At 39.8% G+C, this 12,259-nt stretch overlaps 1 protein-coding gene across 2 annotated transcripts in view; it reads right to left on the bottom strand.

The window, feature by feature from the left end:
• Positions 1 to 12,259, bottom strand: part of Npsr1 (neuropeptide S receptor 1) — a 180,766-nt gene that overhangs the window by 138,952 nt on the left and 29,555 nt on the right. For both annotated transcript variants that reach the window (XM_041657614.1, XM_041657615.1), the window contains exon 2: positions 7,053 to 7,185. In XM_041657614.1, coding sequence (XP_041513548.1) covers positions 7,053 to 7,185 — 133 coding nt within the window. The remainder of the gene's footprint in view (positions 1 to 7,052; positions 7,186 to 12,259) is intronic.

Here is a 12,259-nt window from a genome sequence, read left to right as displayed (position 1 = left end):
AGAGAGAGAGAGAAGAGAAGAGAAGAGAAGAGAAGAGAAGAGAAGAGAAGAGAAGAGAAGGGAGAGAGACCTGGCTTAAGCACTTGAAACCTAAAAACCTACCCCAGTGACATGATCCTTCCAACAAAGGTATGCCTGCTCCAACAAGGTGGCACCTCCTAATAGTGCCATCCACCTGGCGACTAAGCATCCAAATCTTTGTGTCTTAGGGAGCCATTCCTATTCAAACAACCACCCCCAACTTCCCTCTCATTTTTTTTGCTATAGTTGAGAATGCAAGCTTTCAGCTTCCTGCTTCTACCATTGCACCTGCTACTTGCAGCCACGATGGACTCTTATCCCTCTGGAACCAGGATCCCAGATAAGCTCTTTCTCCTGTATGTTGCTCTGCTCATGGTGTTTTCTCAGAGCAACAGAAAAATAACTAATACAGCCCCTTAAATTAAAATATCCTCCTTGATGCCAGGAGGAAATCACCTATAAATGATAGTGGTGCTTTTGCTAGCTTCTTCTTTGCATGAACATCCTAATATCAGGACCTTTAAGTAAGAACAGCTCACCCTGATGAGCTTAAACCAGAAACCTCTGTTTCAGGTCCAGTCTCTTTAAGTTTTGTAAAGAAACCCAATACACAGAGTTCCAACCAGAATCCCTGTGCTCAGTATATATGAGCTGATCTGGGTTTTTCTCTTTAACCTAGATGATGGGGTGATCCTCACCAAGGCTTTCACTATTGTTGGTAGGAATTTTTCCTTTACATTTTTAGTTCTACTGTTAGGGTCACTGTGCACAGAGGGTTTCAGGTTTATTTTTAAACCTTACAATTAAAAACCCTGGAGAGATCCTATTGTGGCAAGGTTAATATGGACAATAGATGTTTAAATTTTTTTCAAATAAAGTCTGTGCAAACCATTGAAAATATTAAATGCCTCCATCTCTGTCCTCCATTCTGCACAACCTAAACCGAACAGCTCACTCCTCACCCTCGTGGCCTGCAGATGCTATTTATGCTTGGTGTGCCAGACTTTTATAACAACACAAGCTATTCAAGCTCTTAATTTTAATTTTATATCTGTGGTTATTAGCAGATTACCCTTAGGCTGAATATGGCCATCATGTGCAGTGTTTACTTTGTTTGATCAGCAGAGTCTTTGAGAAAAATTGGGTCTGAATGCCTTAGGCAGGGTGCTCACTGCACCCAGCGGGGCCTCTACTGTGCCTGTCTCACTCATGTTCATCTTCTGTTGCACCCCTAAAGGCATCTGAGATTGAAACCTCTGCTCTGCCTTGGTGTGAAATATTTTGCAAATAAACTGCATCAAGAGTAATTCTGAGTGTGTATGTGATACATTGTTTCAAGAGGAATAAAGTTGTAAATTTGTAAGCCAAATTGTCGGTCAAAAGATTAGGCTTAGCCTTAGAAGCCCTCTTAGCTTCCTTTCTGTTCCTCCAAAGCAACTATCAAGACAAAGAGAAGGGTACAAGAATCTCAGAAGAGCACAAGAAGGACTGTGAATATATAAACATTTAACGTAGTTGCAGAGTCTTCTTTCAGTTGGTTTTCTGTGTTTATTATCTTGGTCTGTTGATGCTACTGTCACAAAATGCCTGAGACTGGATAATTTATAAAAGATAGAGATTTATTTCCTTACAGCCGAGAAGCTGGGAAGTCAAAGATCAGGGGATAACATCTGGTCACAGCGGTTTTGTTGTATCATTGTGAATGACAGAGAATTAAAGAGGTGGGAGGAGAGAGACAGACAGACAGACAAACACACACACACACACACACACACACACATACACAGAGAGAGAGAGAGAGAGAGAGAGAGAGAGAGAGAGAGAGAGAGAGAGAAACACTAGCTTTTTTTTAAATAGAAACTCTACCGCATGATAATATCTTAACCTATTTGTGATGGTGGAGCCATTGTGGCCCAGTCACCTCTGGAAGGTTCCACATTGATGGCATTGGGCATTGATTAACACCATGGATCCATCCCCAAATTCTTCTCAGTTCTCAAAACTGACTATCCTTATCTCATGGGAAATATGTTCATTTCACTCAAAACACCCTCCAAACCTGAGTCTAATCTAAATGGGTAAGCCAAGGTGTGTGTCCTCCTGCAGCAGGTCCCCTGACAGCGGCAAACTTGTGAAGTCACTATAGGTAGCATATTTCCAAAATATAAAAAAGAGGAAGTCATCAGTAGATACTATGATTCTAAAATTAAGAAACAGGGAAAGAGAAACAAATAACAAACCCATGTCAATACAACACCCAGCAGGACATATCATGTTACAACTAGAATATCGAGGGTTTAGGGTCTCAGTCTCTGGCAAACCTGCCTCCTTGAGAGCAGAGTTGTACTGCAGACCTTATGTTTGAAATCTGGGGCCAGGCTGGATTGTATACCAGCAGACCTACATACAGTTCTGGGGTCTTCTGTGAGATATGGCTTCACTGAGAATTAGCCTAGTGGGCACTGCTTTGTTGATAGGGGAGAGTCTTCTGTTTTGTGTTAATTTCATTGGTTAAATTAAGAGACGGCCCTTTAATAGGACATAAAATTAGGTAGGTGGAGTAAACAGAACAGAATGCTGGGAGAAAGAAGCTGAGTCAAGGAGTCGCCATGATTCTCCTACCAGACACAGATTCAGGTTAAGATCTTCCCTGATAAGACACCTCGTGGTGTTACAGGGATATTAGAAATGGGTTAGATCGATATGTAAGAGCTAGCCAATAAGAGGCTGGAACTAATGGACCAGGCAGTGTTTAAAAGAATACAGTTTCCGTGTAATTATTTCGGGTATAAAGCTAGCCGTGCGGGCGCCTGGGTGGTGGGATACCGCCCCGCCGCTCCTAATTACAACACTTTGTCTCTACCTCAGGGAGATTATCTATTTTTAATCACTTTACTTACTTTCTGTAGCTTGGACCGTGAATGTTCCTACAAAGCCCACATGCTGGTAAAGGTTTGATCCCTCACCTGTGGTCCTCCTTTGAGGTGAGAGAATCTTTAGGAGTCAGAGCCTAGTAGAAGGACATTAGACCACTGGGTGTTTGCCCTGAAGGGAAGATTGGTATTGTTTCTTCCTATCACTCTTTTTGTTCTGGCCACTGGGAGTTAACTGTGTGGGTCTTTGTTCACATGTTCCCACCATAATTTTCTGTCTCATCAGAGTCCCAAAGGAAACACAGCCCTGTCACAATGGACTGAAGCCTATGAAATTATAAACCAAAACAAATGTTTTATTTTCTTTTGATAATTGTCTGCTTTGTCACAGTAATGGAAAGCTAGCCAATACTGATTCACAATCCTTTTCTCTTTCCTTTAAATTTTAACCTTTGGTGTATTACATTGAGATGCATCTTTTATGAATAAACTATAACTGATAATTTTTAAAGTATACATGATGAACTTGTTATTTTGGTTTGATTATTTAGTCTATATAAAATGCAACTGTTGGTATAGCCTATCTTCTGGTCTAGTAATTCTAATATTTTTAACTCCTTTTTAAACTAACCTTCTTTAGATTAAGTGTATATCACACAGCTTACTATGTAAAAATTTGTATATTTTTACACTTATTAAGGACTGCATTTTATAACTCTTTTGGGTTAAAAAATTATTTCTATAGTATGTATTGCTTGCCCTCAAGTCTGAGCTTGCTTTAGTACTGGTGGCTACCTTGTAAAAAAGTTTAAAAGTTGTTCTAATTATTATTGGTTATACTATTAAGTATAAACTGACAAGTTTAAATTGTTTGACATAAGACCACATAATATGCTCATAGCTGGAACCATGCACCTCACAATTTAAAATAATTCAGAAGGGCTTCATTTTGGCCATGAGAATTTTAAGCATAAATGTGAATCCATGTGCTTGCTGGTGAGCCCCTTACTGTACTGGCTCTGGTGTTATTTCCTTAGACAGGAACTCACTTTCTCTCTATAAAAGGCACCCATTGACTTTGAAATCTAAAGGGTATGGTATTGTGGAGAGTAAAAAAGAAGACAAAAGTAAAATACAAAGAAAAGTTAGAACTCTTTGACATATGATAATAGACATTTAGAAGTAGAAGAACATGTTTTAAAAAGTAAAGATAAGACCCAGGGTTGGAACAACATAGAACTGAGAAATTCTCTGGCAGCTGACAAATTGTGAGAGCATAAAGTACACAATTTTAAGGTATTTGCTTTTCAACGATCTCATTATGTTTCTTCAAATGTTCACTTATCATTTAAGCACAAAAATTCATGTTTCTACAAGTAATCTTAAAGAAAACAAAAGAAAGGTGTGCACTCAGTTAGGGCCTGCATGCACTAAGGTCACATGATCTGATGAAGATGGGATGTCTATGAGAATGGAAGTCGGGGCTCACAGGAAACCTGGAATGAGCAGAGGAGACAGACAGCCAGGGACAAAACTTATAGGGGCTCTGGGCTAGGGAAACTTTGGGGAGCCTCGGGGACATGGGAGAAGTAGACATCTTTAAGAGTGGGTTCCTCAATGGTGCCTGCATGTGTCTGTGTCCTCCATCCTCACTCACATTTTCTCACCTTGGCTGACAATGACATGGAGATCACAGCTCCTGGTTTGTGCGGGCCTTCCAATGGTTTCCACAATATATCACATTAGGACCCTAAACCTCAATCTTTGACTTTTGGAATATTCCGTGTGTTCAAAAATCTTTCTTCACTTGAAATATTTCTGCTGTAACCCTTTAGAAGCTTCAAAATATATATAAAAAATTCTCATGACACCATGATAAATTAACTCCATGTTAATCAGACTATGAATTAAAATAGGACATGTATCTTCCCTATTTGGTAATAGATGATAAAATTTCAATTGTTCCTTTGTCATTTGTAAGAAAAAAATAAATTTCAGGTTGCTATCCTTTCTACCTCTAAGTTTTCATACTATAAGGGAATACACAATTCTTTAGTGTGTGGATTACAACATTGCAGCCAGAGAAACGCAATGAACAGCAGCTCCATCACCCTCTCTTGGGGTCTTTCACATTTTAGCATTTGCTGGATAACACTGAGAGTGAGCAGTGTGACTTCTGTTGGCCTGAGAGACTCCAGGAACATTCCTCCATCACACCCTCACCTTCTCAACTAGAGGGCCCTTTAACTGCTCATATCTTTTTAATGGCGGTGTTGTTTCTCACAACTCAAGTAGTACAATTCAAGCACCCAGACTTACTGAAAATGGGATAGACAATAAATTCGAAGAGGGGTTTGGGTTGTTGATTTCATTTCTTTTTCTATTGCTATAATTAAATAAACCATGTAGAGAAGATGGCTTCTTTAATGCACAGTTCCGGGTTTCCTGGAAAGAAAGTGGAGGCCCCAGAAACTTGAAGCAAATGGTCACTTTACATCCCTGGTTAAGAAGCATTGAACAATGGACGGATGGATGGGATGGATGGTTGTACTCAGCTCCCTTTCCTCATTTTCCACAGACCATGATCTCCTGCCCAAAGGATGGTCCTCTCTCAAATAGGATGCCACTTCTCACATTAATCAACATAATAAAAGTAGTCCTCCACAGGCAAGAGTAGAGGTCTGCCACAAGGTGAGTGGTTTCCATTGAATTAAATACACCCTTCTAGAGGGAGGAAGGGGGATCATATCACTCAGGAAGGAACAATAGGAACAATCTTAAGTGTTCCTGAGAAGGGACTAGAGAGAAGAGACTGTCTGTCCCAGGAAGGTAAAGGCTGGCAGATAGCTGAGTTTGATGCAAGCCTTTTCTAACCATTGAAAACAGAAAGTGAGTGAAGATGTGATTGATAAAGGGGGATTAAGTCTTAGCCCTAGTAAGCAACAGAACTTGACAGTTTTAGTCAAGTGGATCTGGAGTTAAGAATAGACAAAAAAGGGACTATGGAATTTGTCCCTGAAACTAAGGAAAGCTGCAGAGGCCAGACATATGTCAGGGTGTCTCTGAATGGAGACCTATTTCATGAAGCTGTGATGTTGAAGTCTGGATTGCCTTCGAGACCTTAAGATGTTGGGGACACCAGGGCTGGGGGATAGCTGCTGAGGAAAGCTACTCACGGAAAGTGAAACCAGCCAAAGAGAAAGAAAGATGACAGTATTTTATTTCTCATACTGTGACTCAAACCTAAATTCCCAAGAAACCCGTAGTCATATTGCAGCTGAAGCAGTAAATAGCACCCATTGAGACTTGCTAGCAGTCCCTGTGGAGTTTTACCATTGTTCCTGTTAGGACACACAACACTTTTTTCTTTTACACTTTTCCTATAATCTAACCCCAATAAAACTACTCCGGTATCCCTCTTGCTAGCACACCCCTGGGCTCCACGCTGGGTTGTGCATGGACTCACTGTGAGCCTCACTTGCCCTTCTCTCTCTGGCCTGTGGATCAATGTTTCTCCTTCACCACTCCTTCTTCTTCCATTTAAACAGGTTCTCTACCGCTGTGCCCTCTGCCCGGGACCTTCCTTCCAGAGTGCAATTCCTTCCTTGGTATAGTTCTCCCTTCCCCTTCCAGATGTGCTGTCTTCACCCTTCTTGAGCTGGACGTTCCCAACACCCATATTTGATCTTTCAAATCCTGGCTATCAACGTATTTTCATGCTACTTCCAGAAGAGGTGTTTCATATCACCTGTATTTTGAAAGCAATGTCCATAGACTTTAATCTGCAAAGGTCTAGAAATGTCACATTTTATCAGTAAATATAGATCACTGTGGTTGGTTTTCTAGGAAGGATGTTTCCTGTGCTCTTAAAATGGGATGAAAAGATCAAATGACCATACTGTACTAGGGAGGTTATTGTGTATAGGAAGGATGAAACCCTACAGATCTTTGTGGTGACACTGGAAGTGTCATTTTCATGTTGCTAACATAAAAGGTTGTTTCCATAATGGAGTCTCATGGACATGTAAAGGTGTTAACTCATTAGAGAAAATGGTTCCAACATAGCATTTGTATCCCTACAGAAATTACTATCAGACTTACTGACACTGCAGGAATTTGGATACAGCTTTCTTGTCTCTGGCTGGTACAGTCACTTACCCGTGATGGCCAACTGAGTCACAAAGAAGGTCATTCTGGACTTTCTTTTCCTTCTCCATGTGGAGAACAGCACAACAGAGTTTCCCACAATGGTGAAGACAAACAGGACCCACAGGGTTATCAGCTGTTCAGTCTGAAAGAAACAGAGTAGCAGAGGAAGTAAAGGACCAGGTGCTTCCAGGGAAGGCTGGTACAGGCACCTTGCCTGGGGTCATCAGCTGTTCCGTCTGAAAGAAACAGAGTAGCTTGTAAGAAAGGAGATAAAGGACCAGGTGCTTTTTGGGAAGACTGCTACAGGCATCTTGCTTGGAAGTAGACTGTGTTTTTCTGAACCCTCTTTACTCCTTTCTCCTCCCCTGCCCAGGGAAGCTCAACTCCTTTATATAAGCAGTAGAATAAACTGACCCAAAAGAAAATTCGTCTTCTTTGGCCAAGTAATTTTAACTCCATGTGAGAGGTCAGGATGTATAAAAGAATACTACAGCCACAAAGATGGGAGGAAAATGTGTTCGAAGATAATAAGATAGGTAAGTAAACCAAACTCTTTGATTTGGTGAACTATTGTGCAGTTATCAAGGTGAAGTGATGAAGACTTGGTAGTGACATTAAAAATACTTGCAGTATAATATTTAAGTGGAAAAACATGAAAAAAATTTATACTGGGTATGATTACAATTTTGCAAAATTACACACATAGGGAAAGAAGTAAAATACACTAAAATGTTAACAGTGGTTATTTTAGGTAGTATGATTATGGGTTATCTCTCTCTCTCTTTTCTTTGACAAATTTCACAAGATGGTAATATTAAAGTTCTGCTGGATAATGTATAATTAATAAAAAAGAAGAGCAGGGATGCCACTCACTTAAAATGCCAAGTCCCTCAGAAGATATTTTCCATGATCACTTCAAATGAAGCTTTTTATCTGCTTGGCATCCACAACAGAGAACAAACAGATGAACTGTGATAGACTAGATGCAAGGTGAGATATAGTGCAAGACCTGTCAGGAAAAAACATGGGCCTACAGTAAGCCAGAGGAAGCCAGAAATCAAAACCCAATCAGTCCAAATGGTCTAGGAGAGATCATTTTAAGAGTGGAGCAGACCAGGACTGCAGCCCAAGAGCTAAAAATCTCAACTGGCTAAATTCAGTGTGTTAGGTAGCTAGGTTCTGGAATTCAGCTGCTTGGCCAAACATAAGTCTGAGATGCTGAAGGCAAGTATTTTTATTGATGTGATTAGCATCCATTGTACGTCGATTTTAAATGACGGGGATTCTCCTCCACAATATGGGCAAACCTTGTACAGTAAGTGGGATCATGTAATTACAAACCCTTTTAAAGTTGAAAATATCACTTCATAACTATATTTTGTATATCTAACACAACACATCAATAGTAGCCTTGCCAACCTTAACTGTGTTCAGAACACTCACATTGAGCCACAGGTCAATTACCTAGCATAAAATCTATTTTATGAGAAAGTGTTAAATATCATACGTGATGTTTTGGAAAATCATAGGAAACAGTTGCTTCCTTTCATGACAGTGTGGTTCACCGGGCACCATGCTCTCTTGTTCCCACCCAGCATGACAAATGAAAGTCAAACTGCATACCTGCTAGCCCAGGGGGAAAAAAAATCCCTGTTCAAAATTCAAAGCACCATTTATGGAGCTGTAGATTTGGCTCAGTGGTCAAACACTTGCTTAGCCTTGACAGAGCCGTGGGTGGTAGCTTCAGCACCATACAAGTACACACATACACACACACACATACACACACAAATATACTGAGTGCATGTTCTTCACCTCACTGTAAAGTAACAAACTCAGGAGCTGAAGCCCAAGACCATAATTTTATATACACTCACATTCATAATCTTTTCACTGCAGAACCATGGCTAGTTCTCTATGTACTAACACCATTTTCTACTTAACACAGAAATTAATTTTAAATTATGTGATAACAGAAAAATTAATTGTTTTTAAGAAGCCAGAACAATGCAGATCATATCCTTTTTGGCTCCCTTCCTATTTTAATCAACTCCCTATTCCAAGGTAAACACCATCAAAATGCTTCTTAGTGTTAGTGAGCACACAAAACATTAGTTTCACTATGATATTTTCAAACAAAATGTATTTTGTTGAATCCTCCCTTCCCATCGCCTCCATTTCCTTAACCCCACTGTAACGCCTCCTACCCCAGGCACTAGCTTCCCACTGTCATGTCCATGAGTCCCATTGCTCTCCTGGCAATTGGTTCCCTAGAAAGCTTTTCCTCCTCTTAAGAAGACTCCTTTATGTTTTTTTTTTTTTTTTGTTAATGCCCACATTCAGACCTGCACATATAACTGAATCTTATTAGAGGCCATGCTCCCAGCGGGGAGAAGAATCTGTGATATGTGTCTGTTCGCATCTCGGTCAGTTCACTTTCTATAATTTTATCCAGATTCATCTGCTGTCCTGACATTTTCATAATTTTATTTTGTTTTAAAGCCATACTTTGTTGTGATATGAGCGGCGGGGCTGTGTCCCGCCACCCGGTTAGCTTTACCCAAAATAATTACACGGAAACTGTATTTTTTGAAACACTGCCTAGTCCATTAGTTACAGCCTCTTATTGGTTAGATCTTACATATTGATCTAACTCATTTTTAATAATCTGTGTAGCCCATGAGGTGGCTTACCAGGGAAGATCTTAACCTGTGTCTGTCTGGAGTGGGAGAATCATGGCGACTTACTGACTTGGCTTCTTTCTTCCAGCATTCTGTTCTGTTTACTCCGCCTACCTAATTTTCTGTCCTATTAAAGGGCTGAGGCAGTCTCTTTATTTAACCAATAAAATTAACACAAAACAGAAGACTCTCCCCCATCAATACTTTATGGATAACAAGGCAATTTATATATCCTGTTAAACTATACTAGGAAGCTTTGGTGATTTTTATTTAATTTCTTTGCCTATCCAATAATTAATTAAAACATTATTGAAAAGAATTTGCAAATAAAAAACATTACACATTGAAACTAGGCAGATACAAAATTCACACATCTCAACGAAGTTCTGTCCAGTGAGAGCAGCTGTTCTGAAGCCGTGTGGCTTCCCATGGGACTTTACATACTCACTGTAATATAGTATTTATGGTTTGTTTTTGTTTTTCTTTTCTTTCTTTCTTTTCTTTAAAGAAAGGTTCTCATTGTGTATCTATGACTGGCCTGGAATTCAATATGTAGACCATGCTGGTGTTGACTCAGAGAAATCTGCCTGCCTCCACCACTGGAGTGTTGGGGATTACAGGTACACCCCACTATTTCCAGGCTATGCTAATGAAGTTTTAAACAGAAGAAAACAGGGAACTGGATCAGGTTACAAACCCCCTCTCCCTAGAACAATTTTTTAAAATTACTTTTCCTAAGTTGGTCAGTGCAAGAAATGTACTCAGTGCCTAGCCATGTCTAGTTCCATTACAGAAACTGACTGCGGAATTAAAAAGAAAGTCCAGATTTACAGACACTGTATCAAAGGGATAACACATGCTGGTTTCTTCAGAAGAGCAAAAATTCTTCTTGCTGCTTCAATACACAGAGAGTTGAATTCACATATCCTCCATAGCTGTTGGAAGCCATAACAGAGTTAAAACCAGAAAAAAATATAGCTTTTTATTTTCTTTCATGATTTAAGAAGTGTCCCTCTCTTGATATCCTTTCTAAACTTTCAGACTTTACTCATGTATTTTTCTTTATAGCAAATACAATTCTCTGCAAAAATAATTTTGATTATAATGTATATCCTTCCAATGCTTTGAAAAATGCTTTATAAACATATACATGAAAAACAAATACATCATGTTATGTTGTGTGTGTATGAGTTTGTTATTTACTACGGTCCACATATTGTACCACTTGCTTGTTTGACTCTGCAAGAGAAGTGGCTAAATAAGAGTAATACGTTCACACAATAGAATAAAGTATTTTACTTAAAAATGAATTGACGGGAAGTGAAAGATGGGTCAGTGGGTAAAGGCATTTGCTGCCAAGCCTGGAAACCTGACTTTGGTTTCTGTGACCTACATGGTAGAAGAAGAGACTCCAACAAATTGAGTATACTCTCCACCCATGTGCTGTGACATACTTGTATACAAATATAAACATATAATACATACATACATACATTACACACATGCACAGATACATCCATCCATTAATGTAACAAAATGGGCTAATGGAGGATGGGGAAATGGCTCAGTGGGTTAAGTGCTGTTGGTGAAAATATGAGGATGAGAGTAATGACTCCTAGCACACAGGTAAAAGCTAGACACTGTGGTACATGTCTATAATCGTTGCTCTAGGAAGGTAGTGAGATCTACGGAATTCACTGATCAGCAAATGACAGTGAACTTATAGATTTTGAGACAAAATTTCTTTCTAGATAATCATTTGGTATAGGTTTAACCTACGGCTAAAGACTGTGTGTCCTTGAGTCACAGAACGTGGAGAAACCAAGTTGTCCTTACTTGGATGCTTCACCCCTACTGACTAGATTTCAGAAGAGGGGATAGAAAGACTGTAAGAGCCAGAGATGGTGGGTAACTTCAAGGGGAGAGTGTTTTTCTAGACACAGCAGGGCACTATGCTCACTCATAGCAGCTGTGGCAGTGTACATGAAACCTACACAAACTCAAGCTAGACAAAACTCCAGCATGCAAAGGGGAGGTGGGCATGAAATCCCACCGCTCTTCGTAGAGCTACTGACATTTGATAGCTTCCAGGAGAGGCAGAGCCAGTTTTCCTTAAAGATATGACCTCTGTAAGTCATCCACATGCCAGGGCAGGCTTCATTCCTAAGATATTAATCAGACAAGACAACCCAAACTCAATGGGGGTGAGTAAAAAGAAATCTCAAAGCTGGGTTGGAAGGGAGTAGAGGGTAGAAGTTATGTGTGAGGTTGGGAAAGGGGAGGGCATGTGTTCAAAGTACATTGTATCAAATTCTTAGTGAATTAACAAAAATGCTTTTAAAATGTAAGGATGAGAATGTAGAAAGATGAAGTCAACCTCTGGCACAGAACACACACACACACACACACACACACACACACACACACACACACCTAGTAAATATAAAATGTTGAGAAGCTTATAAGGCTGTGGGAGTGGAGCACACTGGGAAATGAGTTGGGTGGACTCAGATTATTTTACCCACTTGCATCTTC

Source organism: Microtus oregoni, unplaced genomic scaffold (assembly GCF_018167655.1).
Source record: "Microtus oregoni isolate MIOR12 unplaced genomic scaffold, Mior012 000008F_ref0000371, whole genome shotgun sequence".
NCBI lineage: Eukaryota > Metazoa > Chordata > Mammalia > Rodentia > Cricetidae > Microtus > Microtus oregoni.
The sequence above is the reverse complement of the archived record's forward strand: the minus strand, read 5'-3'. Positions and strand labels throughout refer to the sequence as shown.